The 26,046-nt window shown below is 41.9% G+C and overlaps 2 protein-coding genes across 2 annotated transcripts in view; both read left to right on the top strand.

The window, feature by feature from the left end:
- LOC109427874 (serine/threonine-protein phosphatase 1 regulatory subunit 10) overlaps nucleotides 1–17,819 on the top strand; it is a 30,383-nt gene extending 12,564 nt beyond the window's left edge. The window contains exon 6 of the mRNA XM_062850030.1: nucleotides 15,598–17,819. Coding sequence (XP_062706014.1) covers nucleotides 15,598–17,402 — 1,805 coding nt within the window. The 3' untranslated portion in view covers nucleotides 17,403–17,819. The remainder of the gene's footprint in view (nucleotides 1–15,597) is intronic.
- A 7,452-nt stretch (nucleotides 17,820–25,271) lies between these two features.
- Nucleotides 25,272–26,046, top strand: part of LOC134286110 (uncharacterized) — a 1,559-nt gene continuing 784 nt past the window's right edge. Inside the window, exon 1 of the mRNA XM_062847681.1 lies at nucleotides 25,272–26,034. Within this exon, the coding sequence (XP_062703665.1) occupies nucleotides 25,272–26,034 (763 nt within the window). The remainder of the gene's footprint in view (nucleotides 26,035–26,046) is intronic.

Genomic DNA, 26,046 nt, shown 5'->3' with positions numbered 1-26,046 from the left:
TGTTCCACCTGGCAGTGCGTGAATGCGTGCATCAAATGTTTGCAACCAACCCGCGCCGATTTGGGGACTTCGATGGATGGAAGGAGCGAATTCTCTTATACTTATATATGTGCCTCTAGATTGTAAGCTCACAGTTAAGACCTTCTACACGCTGAAGATTTCACTCCTGGGCGCCGAATGTTGTGTGTGACGGACGATAACATTTCTTTTACAGGTTGCAGCACGCCATTTCTCGCACTTGTAATCCGATTGTAACCTCCGGTGGGGCGCGCCATTTTTCCATGACGTCCTGAACACACGAGAGCCAGAAAAATCGCATCGCTCCCTCCGGATGGCACAAGGCGAGCAAATGAGCTCTCATTCTCATGGTGAATAAATACTAAGAGGTTGTAATTGTCAAATGAGAAAAAATGTCCTAACCAAATAAAAGAAAACAATGAAACGAATACAAAGCGTAACCGTACGGAGTCCCTACGAGTCCAAGGCCGAACTAGCAAAAGGGGTGCACTATTCTCTAGTGGTTGGTGGAAGGGGGTTGTTTCTCCTGCCGCCGTCTGCGAGTATTAGGAATCAGTTAAACGTTGTATGACGTATGTGTGTGTGTGGTTGGCTGGTGGTTGTATTGATTTTGACATGCTTCCGGAGTCTTGGGGCGAGGGATATCAGATGACCAAACTTCTGCCCAATTTCCCCTTTTTCGTGACGCATCCTTCATTTATTAGTATAGTCATTGGTAGTACTTTCGAAAACATTGTGTGGGTACTTAACGTAGAAATTGGATGTATTTTACCATTCACGTCCATGAGCTGCGTCAAAATGTCACTCTTTTTATCACTTGAGCATTCGCACGTCGACCCGGACCTGCGTTTATTACTATGAAGGGTACGCCTGATTCTTTTTTGCACGGATCGTTTTTCTACCATTACTCAATCCGTTTTGAACCAATTCAAATGAAAATTTGTACACAGGGAGACACGATCCGTACTATCCGTGTACAAAAAATCAAGTCATTTGGTTTAAAATTGACTAATATGTAGTAGAAATACGACCCGTGCAGAAAAGAATCGGGTGTAATTCTCAGAATAGATCATTCTTTGCTGAGATGGACCAATAGGCGTTCACCGGTATATAACGCTTAACAAGGGTGAGAGAATGCCTGCTAATATGTTACAGACATGCAAACAAGCTTGACGAAGGATAACAAGCATGAAAATGTTAAATTTTTAATGGCGAATGTTCAACTCTAACGATTCTTATCGATCGGTGGTGTAAGGCCTTCGGTCGTGACCAATCCCCTCCAGAACCTGATTTGGAGCGTGTAGTTCTGTCAGTCCCCTCCCCTCTCTTAAAATAGTCCAGGTAGTTTATGAACGACCCTTTAACTGTAAAAAGTGCACATCACAAAGTAAATGTTTTTTTTTTCTTTTTCATTAACTATCTCCTAAGCGATACGAAAAGCTCTTGTCAAATCAGTTACCTACGCATTTTAGACTCTTTATCCCCGCCAATAGAATTAAACTAGAACTCCAATGGTGCTGTGGTCATTTGCCTAATTATTTGAATTTATACCTACTTGCAATTGAAATAAATGGTTCAAGTGGCCATCTTGTATCTTTGTTTTGGCGAATTTATTTGACACTTTTAGTGGGGTATTTTTGCCAATAGTTGATCCATTCTTATTCTTAAATATCCTGCTTAAATCTGTTACCACCGGGAGACAATGCCTCGCTGCTAACAATAGTTCCAGCTGGTATAATTACGCTAAAATACGCGTTAAGTTAAACAAATGTGCAAATAAAAAAAAACGTCTGGAAGACCACTAAATGGCACAAATTTCCCAAATGGAGAAGAACGTGCCTCTGGAGCCGACCTACCTGGGAGACCACTAATGGTTAAATTTAAGGGGCCCCACTATTGCCATCAATTAAACTTGGTAGGAGAAAACGATCTTATCCAATGGTGATTTGTATTTTGTCAAATATTTATCCCTGTGTACTAGCGTTTTAAGGGTCATCTATCCCCTCCTTATTTATATTGGTTCTTTGTGTAGATCACGCCACATTTTATATGGATAATCACTTATTTTCTGGAGTGCCCCATTTGGCATGATCCTGATAAGCATAATGCAGTCTGGCATAACAGTGATGATGTTCATACCGAACGCAATAAGCTTGAAAAGCTACGGCTGATGTGTATGACCGAGCACTCTTTAGAATTTTGTATAGAATGCTTTCAAATATGTTGTGTCCCTATTTGACGGAACATATTGACGATGAAAAATGTACGAACATAAGGAAGATTTGCTTGTGGTGCTCCTCCTAGTGAAGTTATCTAGTATGGTGCGCCCACCACCTGTATAAAGCTTTAGCCCGTGGATGCATCATCCCATTTAAATTCGTTCCTTGTCACCATATGGATTTGATATTTTCCGTTATATGTACTAAGAAAACTCCTCAAAATACATGCGTTTTTGTAGCCCTTCTGTATCACCACTAAGCGTCATACTGACGTGTGCAGCATAGTTGTCCCATGTTTTATGGGAATCTCTATTATCACACGACAGCATAAATCTGATGTTTCTAGAATTTATTTTGTTCAAAATTTTCACCTAAAGAATCAGTTGCCTTCACGGCAACTTCTACCACTTATCCATGTTCTTCGAGATCGATCTTCCTATGTCACGAAAAACATCTTTCTTCAATTAAAAAAAGCAACCCCGTCATCTCAGCGCACGCACCACTCGGATCCACGCAGACGGATCGCACCCTTTTCTTGCTGGTTCGGCTTTCGATGGGGGCATTTTTATTTCCTGATACCACCAACAACACTAGCTCTTGTCTCCGTTCCCTCCCCCTTTCTCAGAAACCTTCGTGCCTATATCACCAGGGTGCTAGGACGCCATCTTTAAGAATCCAACATGTTGTATGTAAACATTTGTGTATCCACAAAGGATTCCATTGTGGATACACGATAGATGTTGGCTCCTGTCAGATGCATTAGGTAGGATTAGGGCTGCCACATACGTGGCCTATATAAATTCCTGTGGTTGGTTGGTATGCATGCATTCATTCATTCCTATATTCATAAGGGGGTGGGTAATCTGATCATACACGCGCGTTTTTCATTGGCAAATGCGCACACACAATCCTATTTGTAGGTACTGCTGTAATGCAGTGCTGTGCATTCGAATCGTTGTCAGCTGCTCATTCCGAGGGTGTCGTCACAAGAGTGCAGACGACTCGAACGACGGCGAAGCGATGAGAATGCTAAAATGTATAATGAATGCGTGGTCGCTTGGCAGCGTGAGGAGAGAGAAAGAGACTTGATTGTGTAGGGGAATATCGGTGACTCATTTAATTTGGTCCAAAGATACCAGTACACAGGGTCAAATATTTGTCCAAAAAGAAACCAACGCTCAAACATATGGTTTGACTCGATCGAATTTTCGTTAATGTCAAACAAATGTTTGATCTTTAGTTCGTTCCTTGTCAAATATTTGACCCTGTGTACTTGAGGCCCTATCCGAAACAAAATATGAAAGGTTAAGCAAATAGGAAACGTTTAGCTTTATTGGCATATGGAGGTTGTAGGAGATCCGTTTAGGGCGCGTATCATGTCTTAGTGAGGGCATTTAAAAAAAAGTAGGTTATCCGCTTAATTGGCATGCGTTTTTGTTCGATTTGGACAGCGTGTATTATCATTTTTAGGCGCTGTCCATAAACAACGTAGGTTCATTTTTGGTCTCCTCAGGCCCCCCCACCGTGAACTTTCGTCCATACAAAATTTTTAAAATTTGTATGGACCGTAGACTTTGGGACCCCCTCCCCCCATTAGAGTCCACGTAGCTTATGGATAGGCCCCCATCGGCAGACTATCCCCTCCAGCATATTTGTTTGTCAGAAGATTTTCAATAAAACAGGCAACAGCTAATGAACGACCCTGGGGTCCAATGACCACAAGCTTGTACATATTTTATCAGTCAATGCTGTTTATTTCTCCACGCGATGATTGATAAGTGTCATGCTTTGTTCGGTCAATATTTAACGATGGCTCACTGGAATTTTCTTGTACGAGATACCATGCGTCACCATTCTTCGTGGGTTATATGTATGGTGCTCTACATGTTGTATTGTCTACCTGCCACAAGTTGAAGCAAAGATTTACAGCCGCTGTTCGTAGTATTTACACGCATTCAGTGAAGGTGAACAGCTTGGGTTGCTAACGATATGATTGGGAATAGTGCAAATTTCTGGCCTTGCCTTTATCATTGTAGCTTCAAGTGATGAGTGGTTAACAGTATTGCGGTTTAACGACTACAAACAAAAATTTTACGAGGTGCTCTTTTTTCGTTTGCGAACCTCAATGTTTGAGATAAAAATTGCTTTCTCAAAAAGCACCATGTTGTTGTGCCTTTGCTTTGTATTTAAATATTCATAATTTATTAGCATGAGAAAGCGTGCATTTTCCTCTTTCTGATTCAGGCTTTGACGCTGGTTAAGGACATACTTGTTAGAATCCCAAATTGGCCGCCACAATGGCCAATTTTGGTAGCTACTCACGATTTCGAGAGCACAAATCTCTTCGTAAACCAAACCAGCGTATCTGTTCTTCTTATTTGAAGCTTATTACAAGTCAGCAAGAGTAGAATAATAAAATGCACTGTTATTTGAAGCTTGCTTCTTGGAGTTTGTGCGTCTGAAGTTCTGATGCACTGTTGAAGCGGGATTTCAATACGTTTGTCCTTAAGATGTTGGTACACGCCACGGGCTTAGCCAGTTTGTTCTTTTTTTTTTGCACACCCTCAACAACCCCGAGAAAGAACGGGATGGAAGAGAGGACAAATGGCCCTTCCCTCATCCTTTTGTTTCTCGTGTTTGTTTAAGAGAGTGAGCAAGAAACAGCTCTTATTACGCCCCTGACCGCTGCTTAAACATCTGATTTGATTCGATCGAATTACCATTTGTGTTGAACAGATATTTACTTTTGAGTTCATCCCTTGTCAAATATTTGACCCCGTGTACTTGGAACCTTAGTATTAGAAATACGTAATGAGAAGCGAAGGAAAAAAGGTTGCAAATTTATTTATATTTTGCCCGAACAAAAAATAAACAAAATTGTTATGGAGCGTAGACTGCCCTGAATCCCTGTGCAAAAAGTCTACGTGTGGTTTGTGAACGGTCCCTTACCATGCGGCTCAAGCCGTAATGCATGCATAAAAACGATGTACAGGGTACGACAGGAAAATACACAAGTTTTTTTCACTTTAAACCTAATTTTTATCCACTTGACGTGTGTCTATCCATGTTTTGACGTTCCATGAGTTATAGTAGTTTTTTTTTTTGCATTTTGTTTTCTTCCTGGCATAACATCACAACTGGGACAAAGCTTGCTTTCCAGCTCAGGTACTGTTTCATCGTATTTCAAACGTTGCTAGTCAAATAGGGTACCTATTAGATGACTAGTGTTGTGTTCCGCGAACACAAAGATTGAACAAAAAACAATCCGCCAGACTAAAAATTATCGGATGTCGGGTCAAATTTGGGTAAAATTTTATCAAGTATTGAACCATTGTTGTACAAACATTGGATAACAATCAGTTTCAATTGCTTATCCTTTGATAGATACGCGTATTTCGACTACCACCTGTAATCTTCCTCAGTGTCAGTTATCCACTGGAAGATTACAAGTGGTTGTGGTAGTCGAAATACGCGTATCTGGCAAAGGATTAGCAATTAGGGCGGAAATCAAAGGTACGAAACTGATTACACTCATTCGAAGAGGGTATTCTGCTTAAAAGGTTCGAAAAGTCGGTACAAGATTGGATAACAGTTGGGTTTGGTGGTTAAAACATAAACAAGTCGACATTTAGCTTTATGTCCGGTTAGATGTATTCTATGGCGAATAAAGCTTTACATCTAGAAACACCACAGTTTATGCTTGCTAACTGTGGCTTAAATAGGACGCAATAAGTAAAGTACTAGATTGAAAGTAGTGAGCTGGATTTTTGTATGGTAAGATGATCAATAATTGATCAATTAATAACACTAGTTTACAGCATTTTTGAACTCGGTAAGCTGATGATCATATTTAGTGTAGAATCATGCCCTGAGTTCGAATACGTGAAGGAAAAAAATACAGTAGAGCGGAAAATGTTTCGGCTTTCCATTTAAAGCTGTCGAATTGCAATAGGTTTTTGTTCTATTTTTAAGCAAAGTTGCTCCCTTCATACATCTCTATTTCCGTAACCAGCTTCGATTGAGCTGCTTTTTTACTTTAATTCAAATTTACGTTGAGAATGATTTTTGAATTGATTGTTTCTTACTGAAAAATACAAATTTTAATTATTTTTTTGGAAATTCTGCTCAAATTGAAGGAGTCACCAATATCTTGAATCCCACTAATTTGATGCAAGAAGTATGTTCAGATGATCGAAACATATTATATTCAGCTTTCTATTTATGCAAAAAGATTGAACATTCGTTGACTGCAACGCACTCGATTTTCATGCATCAAAAGTTTTGATCGTTGATAGAAGTTCATGACTTTCGTTTTTTTTTTGTTAACTAGTGTAATTCAGAATTATTCTCCGTTTTTGCAATAAAATGGTGCAAACAGCGTGGGTATTATGATTTGGCGCTGTCAACTTTTTTCGGCCATCTCTGACTACCCCCTCCCCTCTCGTAGATTTTTGTTCATAGACTGCGGCCAACCAAGCCCCCCCCCACCCCCCCCCCCCCCATCCCCGTCCCCTCTTAGAATCTACGTAGTTTACAGGTCCTTTCTTGACTAATTTGATGCTGTTTAAGCAAAAGTTTGGATAATTGTGTTGTTGAAGTTGTAAAAAATAATACAACAACACAGTTACCTACCTAAACTGTTCAAACAGCATCAAACTAGTCTAGAAATCATAATACCCACGCTGTTTGCACCATTTTATTGCAGAAATTAAAAAATCCAGCTGCTGCTTATTACTTTCAATCTAGTACTTCACCGATTGCTTCATTGAACATTATGCGTGGGTCGTTAGTCGTCAGTCGTCAGGCTGAGGTTTGTGTCATTTGAATAATCAGAGGCCAGTCATTTCGAGTGATATTTCGATGGTTATTGGAAAAACGAGTAGTTGCCAATCTCAGTTTCACCTTGAAATTTTAGTTGATATTGAAACATCGCTATGAACACTCCCACTGTTATCACCTGAAAGCCTTCTCTGCCCATGATCATTTTGTGTTTGTATATCGTGTGGCAGGCACGAATAAATGCCCAAGGAGATAAAGAAATTTTCAATACGAAAAGTTCCTGCATTGACCGGAAATCAATATCCTCTTGTCCGGCTTGATAATACTGATATTACTCCCTCAACGCAAGAGTTTTGCAACATGCTCTAGAGCGGTATATTGCTGAACTGGCGAGAATTTGCGTTGATACGCTAAGACCGCTCAGCACCTAGAATGTGTAAGACCTACTCATAAGTGCATAATTTCTAGACCACGCCAAGAATGTGTAACAACTGCTGATTTTTTTCTAAATCTGTTAATGATTTTTATTGAGGAATTTTACGAATTCCTTATGATAACATAATTCCAATGGGCGGTTTGCAGTTCCAAATGACGTTCGCAGCTAATAGCAAGACCATGAATATGACTCATAGTTTCCCGATATTTTTATGATTTTATGTTATAAATATACACCATGATTATAATTTATGATTTTATGATTGATTTTACCATAACGCTATGCACCCGTTATTGTTTTGGCTTTCGACGACCAAAACTGGAAAATATAATCATGAAGCTATGATTAAATAAGCTGGGATCATGAGAAGCATTCATTAAGCCAAGAATAATTTTCATAAACCTGGATGCAGATCCTGATGCTTTACCATCACATTAATAAAATTATGCATAGAATTCATGGAATCAAAAAATACTTTTATGCAATTCAGTATTATAATTTCAGTTTTATCTGACTCATTTCAGTATAATAATGACCTAATTTTCCGTACAGGCTCATTATGCAACTGAAATGAGTTGAATAATGAAAAATAGTTGCATAATGTTCATAATGCAACTCATTTGGGTTGCATTATGAACATTATGCAACTCAAATGGGTTGCATTATAAAAAAAACATTGCATAAAATTTTGTATGCGACTCGTTGCAAAACTCGATTTTTTCAGCACTCGTAGTATTTATCCAACTCGGCAAGCCTCGTTGGATAAATGTACAACTCGTGCTGAAAAAATCATCTTTTTGCAAATCATTGCATAAATAACTATTATGCAATTCAGTATCATAATTTACATTTTATATAACTCATTTTGGTATCATAATGGCCAATTTTTCCGAACTGGTTCATTATGCAACTGAAATGAGTTGCAAAATGAAAAATAGTTGTATAATGTGAACATTATGCAACTCAAATGGGTTGCATTATGAAGAAATCATTGCATAAAATTTTGTATGGGACTCGTTGCAAAACTCGATTTTTTCAGCACTCTTCGTATTTATCCAACTCGGCAAGCCTCGTTGGATAAATGTACGACTCGTGCTGAAAAAATCAACTTTTTGCAACTCGTTACATAAATAACTATTATGATTCCGTCGTCGTCGGACCTCAATGCTTCTCAGTCAAATTCATAAAATCATGGTTGATTGAGATGGCGCCATGCATAGAATTCATGGAATTAAGAATAACTTTTATGATTCCGTCGTCGTCGGACCTAAATGCTTCTCAATGAAATTCATAAAATCATGGTTGAGGGAGATGAAGCCACGCACAGAATTCATGAAATTAAGAATTACTTTTATGATTCTGTCGTCGTCGGACCCCAATGCTTCTCAGTCAAATTCATAAAATCATGGTTGAGTGAGATGGAGCCATGTATAGAATTCATGGAATTAAGAATTACTTTTATGATTCCGTCGTCGGACCCAAATGCTTTTAATGAGATTAATAAAACAATGCAAGCCAAAATCAGAAAAATACGTGATATCAGAGCCCATTTCTATGATTTTGGGACCTATCCATCATCCTTTTTTCTATGAGCAAGCAGCACTTTTTAGTTGGCCTCTTGTTAGTGAAGATAAGTTATGTTCAAATATAAAAGAGAACAACAATGACCGAACTCACCGGATAATCATATTTAGCTGGTTTACTATTTTTGTCTTTGGCTGCTACATCCAACAGGTTAAGGATGCCCTCCAAACCATATCGATTGTTTAGGGGCCGTCCATTAATTACGTAAGGGTTTATGGAGGGAGGGGGGGTTTGAGAAATCTTACGCGCCATACAAAAATATTTGGACTTTCATACAAAAAATCTTACAAGGGGGGGTGGGGGTGTCGAAAAATCGTAAAAATTGCCTTACGTAATAAATGGACAGCCCCTTACTAGTTCACATCATTTGCTGAGTCTCCGAAGTCGTCGAACGAAGGATAAACCGGAAAAATAGAGAGAATTAGCGCGCGCGATTTCCACTTTGCTTCACCCTCCGTACATAAACTCGGAACTACGACGGATGGCACAACGAAAACGCGAACTGGACACTGTTTACTTTTTGCGCGTTTACTTTTTAGTCAACCAACTCCCAACAGGCCGAATCTTACGGGCACACTGTTTTGATGTTCCATTCCCTGATATATGCATATTTATTACTCTAACCAAATAAAAACTTTGCAAAAATAGCAGGGTCAACTTTTTCCACATGTCTGTGCTGGACGACCGCGCGATTTATATAATTGCATATGGCAGATAAGTGTAACGCTAGGAAGCGACCATGAATATAATTTATGAAAATGCTTGTTTCTATTCATACTTCTGGTCAACTCATTCATGATATTATGAATCTTTATTATGATATTATGACTTGGGGAGCATCCATTAAGTACGTCACGCTAAAATCGGGAATTTTAGGCCCCCCCTCCCCTTTTCGTACGGGTTTTTTCTATATTTAATACATTGCTTGTCACACTTTAACAAACCCCCCCTCCATCCTAGGACCGTGACGTACTTAACGGATGCCCCCTTGGCAGACATCATAAGAACATGATTTTTTATTCATGATGAGGGGAATGGATTTTTTTCCGTGTTTTAAGGTCAATATCAATATCAATATTGATCGGCATGCAATAAAACAAGTTGCCTGGTTCACATCTTAAGCATTTCTGTTCATATTTCATCTATTGTACAAAGCATTACTCGGGAAGTAATTCACCTTTCGCTACTCGAGAGTATTTCATAGCATCCTATAGATACTTTAAAGGTAGCTCACTACCGTATCACTACGCTCCACACCTTCTTATATCAACCGGATCAGTAGCGAACATCATATTTGCAAGGTTGTTGGTCGGCATGCTTGCAACATGTCGTGTTAATCTACAACCGTTTGGATTTTATATCTGAAATTTGGCATTATTGAAGATATTGCTTAAATTTATGAAAAAAAAATTAGGAAGATTTATTGAAGAAATGTTGGGATGGGACAGTCAAGCGTGTGGAGTGGACCTGGTGTGATGGTTTTTTTTTTTTTTATTCGTTTGTTTGGCAGGCTCGGTCGTGTGTAACACATTGCTGAGCCGAATTTGGGGTTGTTGGTTTTACAATATTACAATATTATTTGTATATTAAAAACTAACAAAGAAAAAAAAACATAAAATTAGTCATGATAGAAAACTATACGATCTAACGGAACACCAGCGGCTTCTGCTATTCTCTGCTTATCCTCTGCAATCAGCAATTGTTTTTCGCTTTCATCTTCGATCCACTCGTACGTGGCGACTCTGTACCTGACCTCGGTCGAGGGTGCATCTGGAACGGTCACCAAACTAATATCGCCATCGCTGGATGAGGGTTGGTCACGGGGTTGGTCTTTGTTTCGTTTCTTTTGTGCCTGGTTCGAAACAGAGGCCGAGTCCGGGTCTGAATCTAACGAACGCTGTCGCTTAGTTTCCGCTTTCTTCGCTTTCTGTTTTTTCTTTTTGTTCTTTTTATCGCAACTATTCGCTGCAGCTTCGTCCATTGTATCAGCCTCGATGTCTGCTTCGTCTTGTTCCCTGCCAAGGCTTCCGAATTCGAGCGCTTCTGCCGTCGAACTCTGTTCATCACGCTTCTGCCGCTCACACTGGACCGGACATGATTTTTTCAAGTGAGTCACCGACTTACAGACGAAACACCTTTGCGTCACCCCCTCATAATATACCCTACCTTTTCGGTTACGAAAAAGCAGAACTTCAGGAATTTGTTCGTCAATGTCTATATAGACACCGCGAATTCCGGTATACATGTTCAGCTGGAACTCAGCCGGGAATCGTTCGCGAATGGTACGCTTCACTGTTCCGTATTTTTCAAACACTGTTGTCAAGTCGTCGTCTGAAATCTCTGGTGGCAGGTCAAATACCCGCACATAACGAGTATTGCCGGCTATTGTCATTCTCACCATTATCTTCTTTCCGTTGTTGTAGTGGAAGGGCAACGATTTTGCGTTGTTCGCGAACACAAAATTCATTGCTTCCTGACACTTGAAACGAATGAACACCGACTTTTCGTCTGAAATCTTGTACGCCGTCTCCATCATAGATTGGTCTCCTTTGAGTGTTTTAATGAAACAGGCCATATCTGCAACATTTGGCTGATCGGTATCTCGGGGAAAGAGGAATGCCAACGTATTCTTTACAGCAACCGCGTCTGCCATGTCGATCGGAATTCACACGCACCGCGTACGACTGAAAACACAATGAAAATGAGCCGGCGACTGAACAAAGCGTCTGTTCACGTCGAGAGATGGTCAACAACTGATGGTGTGATGGTTAAAGTACGTGACTTTCACGCCGAGTACCTGGCATCGAATCCCACTCCCAACAAACCCACAAAATTTGAGCTCTTTCTTCGGAAGGGAAGTGAAGCGTGGGTAACGAAAAGCAACAGCCAAGGGCTAAAATCCCGTTAAAAACAAAAAAAAATAGTCATGTGTAGAACGGCAGTATATGGATTACTTGCAATAGGTTTTGTGAGACTTTGCTTCGAAACCTCAGTGAAGCAGACATTCATAAACCACGTAGATCAAATTTAGTCCAAACAAAAATTCAAAAATTTGTATGGAGCGTAGACTGGCCAATCCCCCCCCCCATCACCTTCTTAGCGCAACGTCTCCACTGGGACCAAGCCTGCTTCTATGGGCATTTCCACAGCTATTGACTGAGAGCTTCCTCTGCCAATAACCATTTTGCATGTTCATATCGTGTGTCAGGCACGAAGAAAATGCCCAAGGAAGAAGTCAAGGAATTTTCCTTTAGGGAAAGTTCTTAGACCGTTAGGGAATCAAACCCGTCACCCCCAGCAACCCCAAGCGTATTTTAAATTTTACTCGATAAATTCCTTGCGAGATCATTGATTGATATTTTTCCGGATCATTTATACGACCGTAAGGTCGCCAATCACCGCTCGTTTCATACGATTTATATTCAAATCGTATGTGATGATTGACGACCTCACGGTGTAATGGTTTCAAAAAAAATAGTCGCTGTTTTGAATAATATTTAAAAATGTTTTTCAAAGCTTTATTTCTAAAAAAAAATAAAAAAAAACGTAATAAAACAATTCCTAATTACTTTTTTAGTAGGGGTACTCACTGCACAGATTAAATTGCTGCGTAAGCCATGATTTTCTGCTTAATTGAAATGTTTCATGATTTTGCGAATGAATTGATTAAATATTGCCTTGGTGATCGCGACGTTTAATCAGTTTAATCCGTTTACGTTTACGCTGTTAAGTGAATATCCCTAGTAGGTATATTTTTCTCGAAAAAATATTAATTGATTTCATATGTTTTATGTTTTCTAATGCCGTCGCACGCTTTTACATTTATGGGGCGTTGGCGTATTCTCTCGAGGTTTTTAGTTCATGTTTGTCCATGGGAAGAGGCGATCGAGTCAAAGATTGAATATTGTTGATCCATGTGGTCTATCTAGCTCAGGTTTCACGCTCGAATATAAGGGAAGTGAACGGAGGGGTCTCCAGTTAGCCTAGTGGTTAAGGCTATGGATCGCCAATCCGGAGACGGCGAATTCGATTCTCGTTCCGGTCGAGAAAATTTTCTCGACTCCATGGGCATAGTGTATCACTGTACTTGCCTCACAATATACAAATTCATGCAATGGCAGGCAAAGGAAGCCCTTCAATTAATAACTGTGGAAATGCTCAAAGAACACTAAGTTGAAGCGAGGCAGGCCAAGTCCTAGTCGGGACGTCGAGCCATAAAGAAGAAGAAGAAGAACGGAGGGCCTGGGAGAGCCTCTAGTGGCGTGGCTATCCAGTATGATGATGGTGACTGGTTCGATTCCAAATCGGTCCAGGAGCTTTTCGTAATAGAAATTTGCCTGACTTTCTTGAGCATAGAATATTTTAGTGCTCGCCACCCGATGTACTGCCTATGATCGCATATCAGTCCCATATTTGCTGGGTTTCCTATTCATATGGGACAGTTATGCGATCATGGGCAGTATACATATGAACAATTAATGGTCATTGGCAGAGAAAGCTTTCTATCAATCACTGTGGAAGTGCTCGTAGAACATTAAGCTGAGAAGTAGACTTTGTCCAAGTGGGGACGTCGTCAAGAAGACGACGGAGGGACCTTTTACGCTAATTATGATATTTTTTCTGTTGCACTCGTAGCCAGCATTCTGCCCGATTGCCGAACGAGAAAATAATGAATCTCCAAGATAAATTTTTTCTGTTTTACTGCATATGCTTCGATTCCAACCGATAAACGGCGTTCCTGTGTAGCAAAGAAAAAAAAATCTATGGTCCACACTCATCCGACCATGCTGCTGCCACAACGTGTTGCATCGTGCGGTTATGTTGAAGTCCATAGGTAGGTACAATCATTTGGCAGCGCGAACATATGAAAGGCCATAACTAGCATTACATACCCATCGAAATGCTTGAGCTGAATTAGATATCTTAAAAAGAAAGCACAGGCAAGTCACTTGGATTTCTGGGATTTCTGAGAGTATTTAGGGAGTAGGGAGGTCGTTACGACTATCCAGTAGGGTGATCATTTTTTGATAATAAAGAATGAGTAGTCGGCGCCGTTAGCGGCGTTATTTTCAAGTAGGATTTGATAGCGCAGGATTTTTATTGGTACTGTTGATACTGCATTTAAAACGTTGGTAAACACATAGCCATTTTTTCAATTTTACAGCTTTTTAGAAACAAATCTGATTTAATGATGAACCTATTTGTTTAACCTCCGATACAGGAGGAACTTACGGTTTCGGAAATCCGGAAAATTCAATTGAAACGAAATATGTACAAAGGTTAGAAACATTTGCTGCCAAAGCCAGTTTCTTCGTTATGTATTGTTTAATTTTTAACGAATTCAAAACCTGAAAATTCTGGTTTCATCAGATTTAGTTACTTTTAGCCTTTCATAGAAAAATGATATTTGCACGAGATACAAAAAGTTGCTGCAAAAAACCTAGCTCATTTCTAGATTTTTCAAGATAACCAATATGACTGTATAAACCCCCTAAAATTCAAGTTATTTTCTAAAGTTCAGAAAGTTATAGTGCCCTGAAAATGAGTTTGAGTAGGTCTATTTTTAAGGGACAATTTCATACAATATAGTACGATTATGCGCTGCACGACAGTCTTATTTTCCATATTCAACTCCTAGAAATTTATTTGCATTTTCTGAATTTACCTTAATTTACCTTAAAATGGAATGACTTACTGCTTACAGTCGCAAAACCTTCCCATATAAATAGAATACCCAGCAAATATGGGACTGATATGGGATCATAGGCAGTTATAAGGGCAAACGTAAAATTAGATTTAGGTCACTGCTTGTTGCTTCTTCTTAATTTTTGATCTCCCGACCTAACTATACTATTAATGGAATCAATAGTAAAATATGTGTGGAATGGCTTAACCAGTGCGGATGTTCCATTGAGGGGCTGTACATAAACCACGTAGACCAAAATTAGGCCATCGCAGACCCACCCCCTCCCTCCTCGTAGACTTTTGTCCATACAGAAATTTTAAAATTTCTATGGAGCGTAGACTTTGGCCAGACCCCTTCCCCCAAAAAGTCTACGTGGCTTATGCACGGCCCCTGAAATCCTCAAGCTCGCTTATTCATGATTGAAGCGATTAATTCTACTCTCTTTCATTAACATGCGTTCAAACTACTGATACGCCCCTTTTCTTGCCGTTGCCAACCAGTTTACGCTCATCGTGAAATTCACGAATTGCCTATCAGATTTTAATTTGAGAGACTATTCATAAATGATAAGAGCGCTTTTCTAGTAATAAGTTGTGATTGATTTAGTTTACAAGGAAATATTAGGAAAAGGGGACTTTGTGACAAGTTCAAAAGTTTTTGCAGTTTACTCGATGTACGAAAATTCAGCGTTGTTATTTACCCGGTTTGTGGTTCTATACATTTTTTTTTCTTTTCCAGATTCGTCATTCGTTGTTGCCGTTCAATGCACACTTCTGTTACGTGATCTAAATTTCCATTGACTATTTTATTTAAATGCTTTGAAATAAATAACTGTAACGTATACTTACCACACATTTTCTTATCTGCCATTACAGCATCCCTCATAGAGTCGGATATGTTCATGGATGCGCTTTCGGCTACGCTTAAAAAAGACGTAAAGAAGCGTAAGCGGAAACTCAGCGGGTCAGAAGCAGGCAAAGCGCACGATGCCAAGACCCCAGCTGCACCAACTACCCCTACCACTCCCACGTCGGAGAAAGCCCCACTCCTTACAAAGGCAGCATCACCGGAAAAGTCCGTCCTTCCCTCACCTCCGATGAGCCCAACTACTGTGGACAAGCCAGTATGTGCCGCTCCGACGCCAGCCGCTGCTGCACCTGGCTCACCGAATGCGACAGAACCATCGTCTCCAACAAAGGTAGTCGCAGCACCGATGTCGTTCTACCGAGACACGCTTGCAGACAGCGAAGAAACTGCCGAAGACAAGAAGGAACAACCCGAGGAGAAAGTGCCAGAGCCCACCGAGCCAACAGATGAGAAGCCAGAGGTCAAGACTGAAGCGATCCCCGACACCCCGGCGGAGCCCGATGAGGAAGATGAGGAGGTAATTAAGAAGCCGAAACGGCTAAAGTCAGAACTCATTGACGATGATGAGGGAGACGATAAGGCCGGTCTGATCGATGCCGTAGGCAATGATGTGGCCAAGAAGATGGAGGAAGAGCTGCCCGTACAGAAAGTTCCCGGCCCTGGATGTGGACCAAACGGACCACCCGGAGTGTTGGTCATCCACCGTCGCAAGGGACCCAAGAAGCAACTGAAGTGGAAGGCCCAAGAAGAGCTCGAGGAAATCCGGTACTTCGAACTGGACGTTACTGAACGGTGCAACGTAACCAGGACGTTCACTGATCTCAAGCACATGGAACGAGTCGATGAACGAAACAAGTACATGCTGGCGCGAAAGGTGGACGTCGATGACATGATGGTGGAGCGAACGCCCTGGTTGCCCCTGATAGTCATCGATAATGTTCCCCCACACCCGGACGGTGTGAACAGTCAGGAGAGACGAATCCAACAAAATCGTGAACGAACCGTCCTGCAAGCCTTGTACTTCAATCGGCACATGATTCCGGACTCCCCTGCCGAACCGGACGTCGAGGTGTACTCGATCTCCGAACCTACCCATATCCCCATGGACGACGTTACTGGTAATCCGGATTCCGTGAACGATTTCACCAGCATGCCTTGGCCGGAGCCAAAGTCTACTCCACCGCACGAATCAGCCGGTTTCAACTCGCCATTCTTCCCCGGAACCGGAAACGACTTCCCTCCATTCGGCAACCAGAACAATTGGGATCTTCCCGGGGTGAATCCGGGTCCAATGCCAGGAATGTTCCCGCCCGGCAGGATGGGACCTCCAATGGGTGGAAACAACGGATCCCCCGGAGGTCCTCCAATGATGCGACCGATGAACATGCCCCATAACATGGGGCCAAACATGGGAGGACCACCACATCCGAACATGTTCCAAGATAACTTCGTACGGGGACCTCACCCGATGCAGCATATGAACGATCGGGATGATGAAAACTTCCGGAACGGACCACCTCCTCCACCGGCCTGGTTCGGCGGTAACAACAGTGGCGGAATGAATCGAGGCCCACCACCTCCCCACCAAGGCAACTTCAACAATCGTGGAGGCGGTAGTGGTGGTGGTCGTGGTGATTTCGATCGCGGTGGCAACGACAGGTTCGGCGGTGGTCGAAGAGGAGGAGATGGTGGCAACTGGAACAACCGGGACCACGATCGAGGCGGTCCACGCGGTGGCAATTATCGACCTCCATGGTTGAACAACAATCGTGGTAATCAAAGCGGCCATCGCGGAGGGGGCCGAAAGTGGTAAAGAGACAACACAACCCCAAGTAATAGTTAGATGTAATGAACGAACTACCCAAGTGAGCTTGTTCTAAAGCGAACTTACCTTTCTCTAGACTGGTAACTAGACACATCGACCAATATCGATTGGCAGGATTCGATTTGATAGCATTTTATCATTTTTTTTTCTACGATTAAGTCGGAAAAGCTACTTCAGTAGACCTAGAAGGTACAAATTAGTTACACAAGCCTGATTAGTTGTAATATAAGTCTTTAGGTTTACGATTTGATTTGAATGATTGAACAAGCATTAGGGATTAGTTCTTTCAAATGTGTAAATAAACTGCGAACGCAATACATATTATGAATTTGTTGTATATAGCCTGTTTGTTTATAATATAAGCATTGACGTTTTATAAAAAAATATTACCAAAAATTAAATGAACTTTGCACTAATTACTTTTTTTGATGACATGCCAATTTTATATTTTAAGTGACCCAATAACATGGTCCGACAAAAAATCAACTTTTGTTCTGTCCAGATCTAAATTTCACCTTTTCGGATTGTTCCCGACTAGAAACTCATTGATCTGAAGTTTTGATCCTCCTCCTTCCTGGAAGAGGGGAGGGGCATTTTTTTTGAATTTTTCGAGAATTGAAAAAAAATCGATATTTTTCGATTGCCATTTCCGGCTAAATACACGATATCAAAAAAGGGAAAGGTGTACCAAGGAGCTTTAGGGGATGTACAGCTACCTTAAAATTTGTACGAAGATCCGTTAAGCCATTTCCGAGAAACGGGGTGTTTTTACCAAATGATGTTTTGAGGATGTCTTATATTGAACGCAAAGTATCCAACGACTATACTGCCCCCACTCGCATAACTGTCCCATATGAATAGGAATCCCAGCAAAGATGGGACTGTTATGCGAGTATACACTAAGGTTTTTACATGGTTTCTCAAATTAACACGGTTTTTTTTCACACGAAATCGCGGATTAACACGGTTCTTCAACTTTTTTGCGCTAGGTGTACAGAAGAAAACTTACTAAAAGGATGAAAGCGGATGTATGGGGAAGGGTTGCAAGGTGGTTGGAGGTAATCCGCCCGATGATGTAAGAGGTCTGTAGGGTAAATCTTGCTGATCTACAGACCTTTCCTCGCGGAAGTTCTTGGAGGACCTAGAATACATTGGAGATTTGTTTTTTTCAGCTCAATGCTCCGTGGACCTGTGTGATCTTGCACCGCAACAGTAATGTTAGAACAATCCATTGATTACGCTTGTAGATCTTGGGGCCTTTACTCGCGGAAGTTCTTGGAGAACCTAGATCATCTTTGAAAATAACTTCTTTGCAGAACTATGCTCCATGGACCTGTAGGATGTTACATCGTATCAGTAATGTAACAAAAACCCATCGATTACGCTAGTAGATATTAAACTTATTACCCGCAGAAATTCTTGGATGACCTAGAACTTCTTTGGGACGTAGTTCTCTTTAGAATCATGCTCAATGGACTTGTACAATATTGCAACGCATCAGTAATGCAACAATAATTCATTGATTATGCTTGCTGATCTTAAGGCCATTACTCGAGGAAGTTCATGGATTACATTTTTGAAAATTAAATCTCTATAGAACCGTGATCCATACATCTATATGTTGTTACACTGTATCAGTACACCGTATCAGAAAGGTAACAAAGATCTATTTATTACGCTTGTAGTTTTTCAATTATTTACTCGCGGAGGTTCTTGGATGACCTAGAAAAACTTTGGAAAGTAGTTTGCTGTATACAGAATCATGGTCCTGGGATCTGTAGTTACACCACATCAGTAATGTAGCAACAATTAATTGATTACGCTCGTAGATTTTCAGGCCTATACTCGCGGAACTTCTTGAAAGTCGTAGAATGTCTTTGGAAATGTGTTACCTATATTCAGCTTAAAGCTCCATGGACCTGTTAGATGTAATGTAAGAACAATCCATTGATTATGCTTGTTACAATATACAGTAGATCTTGGGTCCTTTACTCGCGGAAGTTCTTGGAGGTCCTACATGTTTGAAAATTATTTCTTTACAAAACTATGCTTCATGGACCTGTAGACGTTACACTGCAACAGTAATGTAACAACAGTTTATTGATTTTGCTTCTAGATCTTCAGGCCTTGAATCACGGAAGTTTTTGGATGACCTAGAACAGTTTTGGGAATTAGTTTTTTGCAGAACAACGCCCCATGAACCTATAGGATGTTGCACCGTATCAGTAATGTAACAACATGCTCAAGCATTACATGCTATTCATGGTGAGTTTTCTTTTTTTTGGTAGTTTTTGAATGTTTTATTAACTAATTTCGAACAACACAGATTTATTTAAATGAAATTACATGGGCATTGCATACTTTTAGGCGTTTATCGATGTACATACCACAGACAAACAGACGTAACACTCTTCAAAACGGCTTGGTTATAAGATAAACTATACGATGCCTGTCGCACTATCAAAGTTAAAAAAAAGCCATATTACCATTCTTCATACAGCAGTGCTTCAGCTGGTCTGAGGAGCAATAGAATTTGAAAGAACCGCTTATAGGGTATCGCGCCACTTGGGCGGTGGCTTCTATATTCGTCTGTTTTCCACTATAACTCAGTCAATTTTGAACCAATTGACTTGAAATGTTGTACACGGGTAGATACTATACCTATCTCACCACATTCCAAAAGTTGTGTCAATTGGTTCAAATTTGACTGAGTTATAGTGGAAAACAGACGAATATAGAAGCCACCGCCCAAGTGGCGCGATTCCCTAAATAAAATAGAAAAGGATGTGACTCGGGAAAAATTGCCATTCGGAAAAATGGCATTCGAGGAATGAGAATCGGCGTTCAAGGAAACGACATTCGGGGAACCGGCATTCGGAGAAAATAACACAACCGTTTTTCAATAGTTCCACTATTGAAACAAGTAGTTGGAAGTTGAGTTTCAACTAATGAGATTACAATCTAATTATAAAATCTATTGCATCATATTCATCTAATCCCGTTTGTCTGGAGTTCGTTCGTCGAAAATCAATGGTGCTCTAGAGCAACCATGGGAAGTAGAGGGATAAAAAATCAGCTCCCATATGTCTATTTTGGCCAGGGTACTTCTAGTATGACACGTGATATGCCAAAATATAAATCAAAGTTAAGAATATGGCCAAAACTGACGCAGTACTTCTATTTTGGCCAATGCAACTTTTACTGCAAAAATCAAATATTAGCTTGATTTCTGTATTTATCCTATAAAGTATAGATTGAAACCTTTTATTTAACACATTGGTAGTTATTTTAGGATTATTAATTAGACTGCTCAAAACCGGTGGCCGCATCTCACTGAAATATAATTCACTACATATGACGCTGTTCACATTTTTGGTCATCTTCCTTCTCCCATCTCCTTACTTTCATAGGTGTTCAACTAATCTTCCTTTCCCATCCCTCAGCTGTCGCAAGGACGTGGCCAGGACAGCACTCGACCGTTGGAGGATTGCGTCAATCTTGTATAAGAGTCAGAGATTACTAGATTGAGTTTAAATAAGAGCGAAAGTAACATGAGAGAGTTCTCTTCATCGACTCTCTCTTCATCAAATTAAAGTGACAAGATGCAAGTTTGGTTGCACTTTTTGGTCATAAATCGCTAGGTTGCGATGCAATCTAGCGTCTAAGTGTAGAAAAGTTCGATTGAATTTGCATCTTGTCACTTAAATTTGCAGAAGAGAGAGTCGATGAAAAGAACTCTCTCATGTTACTTTCGCCCTTATTTAAACTCAATCTAGATTAGTCCCAAATCTTTGTGCTATTGTAACGGACAGGAAGGATGCAACCCTCATAACAGTGATCCAGGGCTGTACCACCTACGAATTTGTGCGACTTGCTTAAGGTGAAACGGGACGCCGTGTTATTTTTCCTATCTTGCCTCTCCTTCTAACAATTTGCCTCGCGATTTTGAAGATGGTAATCTCGAGTTCTATCGCACTGAAGATGCTGAAAAACAATCAGCATATGCACTGCAAGTGAGCATACACAGTGATAGGTTTTTGTTGCAAAATATGAAGTAGAATCTGAGATTACCATCTTAGTAGCAACAGAGCAATGGCGGATATTTCCCCGACCGTCCCGTCCGCCCTTAATGCTAATGCTAATCTTCCTTCTCCCATCTCCTCCTCTTAGACTTTAGGCCATACACAATTTTAAAAATTTGTATGGTCCGTAGATTTAGTATACTTCCCCTTAGTAGAGTATACGCAGTTTATGGACTTATTATATTACCTTACCTTATCGGTCAGACTACGGCCTAAGTGTCATCTGCTGTACATAGGAGTCGTCTCCATTCTACTCGGTGCATGGCTGTGTGTCTCCAGTTCCGCACTCTGCTAAGAGTCCGCAAATCGTCCTCCACTTGGTCGACCCATCTAGCCATGCATCTAGCTCGCTGCGCACCACGTTTTCTTGTACAGGTCGGATGACTCTCGAGAACCATTTTAGTCGGGTTGTTATCCGACATTCTGATGACGTGGCCTGCCCACCGTAATCTTCCGATTTTCGCGGTGTGGACGATAATTGGTTCTCTCAGCAGCTGATGCAGTTCTTGGTCAATCGTGTTGCCCGCACATCATATTTGCACTGGGACGAAGCGATAATGAACGATGGCAGCACTGGAGAGAAAATGTTTACATATACACACACTTACTTTTGTCACACTGTTAACTTTACACGCGAATCAGTTCATTAAAATCAGTTCTTGTTTAATCCGAAATTATTCCGGTGTTTCGTCTTTTATTCACGTCGAATCTCTGTCCGAACCGTCCAATAGGTTACGGGCCCACGGTTTCCGGTGGAATATTTCGAAGTCGCGTGCGGAAAGTTAGTTTTCTCGGTCGTTTTTCGTATCGTCGTGTCGGATCCCGCAAGCCATGCAAGATGGCGGATGCAGCGAAGTTCAGTTTCCCGAAACTCACCAATACTAATTACAGTACTTGGAAGTTTCGCATGGAAATGTTACTGACACGCGAGGAGCTGTGGCATGTTGTAGACGAGCCCAAACCCACGGCTCCCACCGCCCAGTGGAACAAAGAGGACCGAAAGGCAAAAGCCACGATTGGGCTTTGCATTGAATAGTCACAGTTCGGAATCATTAAGAACTCTGTGAGTGCGTGTGACGTTTGGCTGGCGTTGCAAAGACATCATGAAAAAGCAACTGTGACATCCCGAGTATCGCTACTCAAGAGAATGTGCAGCAAGAATTTGGCAGAAGGCGGCGATCTCGAGGCGCATTTGGTCGAACTTGACGACCTGTTCGAGCGGTTGAATTCTGCGGGGCTGCAGCTGGATGAAGAGGTGAAGGTGGCGATGGTGTTACGAAGCTTGCCAGACACGTATGATGGACTAGTCACCGCCCTAGAAAGTCGACCCAACGCCGACATCACGATGGAACTAGTTAAGTCAAAGCTCCTTGACGAATACCAGCGGCGAATGGAGAAGGGTTCGAACGAGAGCAGGCTGTTGAAGACGTCGGCGGCGGCCAAGCCGGCTGAGAAGGTTTGTTTTTACTGTAAAAAGCCTGGCCACTTTCGTAAAAACTGCCGGAAGTACCTTGCCAGTCAGAAGGACCAGTTAGGAGAGCGAGCGGGACGTTTCAAGCAACAGGATAAACATTCGAATGGCGCCAAAGTCAAGCAAGTACGTGATTCGGAGGACCAGTTGATGTTTTGGGTGGAAGCGGATCAGCGTTCGGTGGAATGTCGTGCGGCAAACCGGAACAACAACATCTGGTATGTCGACAGCGGTGCGTCACAGCATATGACGTGCAATAAGGCGTTCTTCGAGGAGTTGCTGGAAGGTTCTCAGGTGGAAGTTACTTTGGCGAATGGGAAGAAAACAAGAGCCGGTGGCGTAGGCCGCGGCACCCTTAGCTGTGTTGATGCGGTAGGCAAAACACGACAGATCCAGGTAAGAGATGTTCTTTACGTACCGGAGCTTGAAGGCAGTCTGCTTTCCGTGTGTATGATTGTTGGCCACAATTTTTCGGTGACGTTCGATGCTACTGGATGTAAAATTCGCAGTAATCAGGGTGATATTGTGGCTTCGGCTGATTTGCGAAATGGAATGTACGTGTTGCGGCATTGCCAGAAGTCGATGGTGTCTACTGCGCCACGGCACACCGAATTTTGTCCCCACACATGGCATCGAAGATTTGGTCACAGGGACTACGCCGTTGTGGACCAGATCAATAAGAAAGAACTTGCGACGCACATGAAGGTTGTAGATTGCGGCATGCAGACAACCTGTGAATGCTGCCTGGAAAGCAAATTATCCAAAACCGCCTTCCCGAAGAAGACAGAAAGCCGTGCTGAACAGATTCTTGATCTCGTTCACACAGATGTGTGCGGTCCGTTTAAGCATGTCACTCCTAGTGGCAATAAGTTCTTTCTGACTCTTATTGACGACTTTAGTCGATATACAACTGTGTATCTTCTGGCTAACAAGTCTGATGTGCCTGCACGCATCAAAGACTTCGTGAACATGTGCAAGACTCAATATGGGAAAACGCCTAGGGTTATTCGTTCTGATAACGGAGGCGAATATGTAAATCGTGAGCTACAGCAGTTTTTCGCAAAGGAGGGTATAAAAGCAGAGTTCACAAGCCCATATTGCCCTCAGCAAAACGGGGTAGCTGAGCGAAAAAACCGCTACCTACAAGAAATGGTTTTGTGCATGTTGGTTGAGAGCAAGCTACCTAAGGAGCGGTGGGGAGAGGCGGTGATGACAGCAACGTTCCTTCAAAACCGGCTGCCATCTCGCACGGTCGGATGTACGCCCTACGAAAAATGGCATAACAGGAAACCGGCAATGAGAGATCTCAAAGTATTCGGATGTGAAGCTTACGTGTACGTGCCCAACCAGAGGAGAGGAAAACTGGAATGTCGGAGCAAGAAAATGATCTTCGTCGGTTACAGCATGCAGAGCAAGGCATACCGTTTCGTCGACAGAAACTCACCGAGTCACCGTGAGTAGGGACGCCCGCTTTCTGGAGCTGGGACCTGAGGGACAGGAGGAGCAGGAGTTTCCGGCTGGAGCGAGATCTGGAGAGTGCGAAGTGTATGAAAATGAAATCGAAGTCGTTGGAAAAGTGAATAACGAGAAAAACGAAGTGGTGATTGATGAAATAGACGAAGAAAATGAAGAGGACAATGAGTGGTTTGACTCTGAACTGAATGGACAAGAAGAAGATGAAGAAATAAGTGCAGTGAATGATAACGTGAGGCGATCACAGAGAAGAAATCAAGGTGTTCTACCGGCTCGGTTGAATGAATACGTAGTTGGTCTAGCTGCGTATCTCTGTGGGGCGCCTGTTACTTTCAAAGAAGCGATGTCGTGTAGCGAGAAGCATCAGTGGCGTGAAGCAATGAAAGAAGAAGTGCAATCCTTGACTGTCAACAATACATGGAGTCTCGTAAAGCTACCACCTGGCCGTCAAGCGATAGATAGTCGATGGGTATATAAGAAGAAGGAAGACGTGGCGGGGAATGTAGTACGCTTCAAGGCTCGTTTAGTGGCACAGGGGTGTGCACAACGCTACGGTCGTGACTTTGAAGATGTCTTCGCACCGGTTGCTATGCAGGCAACGTTTCGTGTGCTTCTGACAGTTGCTGGTCAGCGGAAGATGAGTGTACACCATATCGACGTCAAGTGTGCATACCTACATGGCACGCTTGACGAAGAAATATTATGCATCAACCGCCTGGCTTCGTCGTTTCCGGAAAGGAAGGATTGGTATGCAAACTCAACCGTAGTATTTACGGTTTAAAACAGGCGGCTAGAGTTTGGAACCGTACTATCAAAGAAGTTCTTATCAAGATGGGTTTCAACCAGTCCAGTTCCGATGCTTGCCTGTATATGAAAGACCTTGGACGTGGCGAATGGATATATCTTTTGATTTATGTAGACGACATCATCGTGGCTTGTCGTTTGCAGGAGGAGATCGACAAAGTGCAACGGGAACTTGGACAACACTTCAGGATCACGGCGTTGGGACCAGTTAGCCATTTCCTTGGCATAGCGGTGACCAGAGGTGATGACGGTATTTATACAATCAACCAAGGTACTTTCATTCAGAAAATCGCGGAAGAATACTGTCTCGACGGTGCCAAGAAGTCTAGTATCCCTATGGACGTTGGATATTACAAACACTCTACGAATTCTGAATACTTGCCTGATAATACGAAGTATCACAGTCTTGTAGGATCTCTCTTGTACATCTCTACCAACACGCGTCCAGATATAGCGGCTAGTATTTCTATTTTGAGTAGAAAAATCAAGAACCCTACGGATGTCGACTGGACTGAGCTGAAGCGGACGGTGAAGTACCTCTACGGAACAGCGAATTTTGGATTGAAACTTGGTTCTACCGTCACGGAAGGTCAACTGAAGCTGGAAGCCTTTTGTGACGCAGATTGGGCCGGAGACACAGTCGACCGGAAGTCCAACAGTGGATTTGTGTTTCGGCTTGGACAGTCTTCCGTTAGTTGGGGTAGCCGGAAACAACCCTGCGTATCAGTCTCTACGATGGAGGCAGAATACGTAGCATTGGCAGAAGTGTCACAGGAAGCAACTTGGCTACGTAGGCTGCTTA

This window comes from Aedes albopictus, chromosome 2 (genome assembly GCF_035046485.1).
Source record: "Aedes albopictus strain Foshan chromosome 2, AalbF5, whole genome shotgun sequence".
Lineage (NCBI taxonomy): Eukaryota > Metazoa > Arthropoda > Insecta > Diptera > Culicidae > Aedes > Aedes albopictus.
The sequence above is the reverse complement of the archived record's forward strand: the minus strand, read 5'-3'. Positions and strand labels throughout refer to the sequence as shown.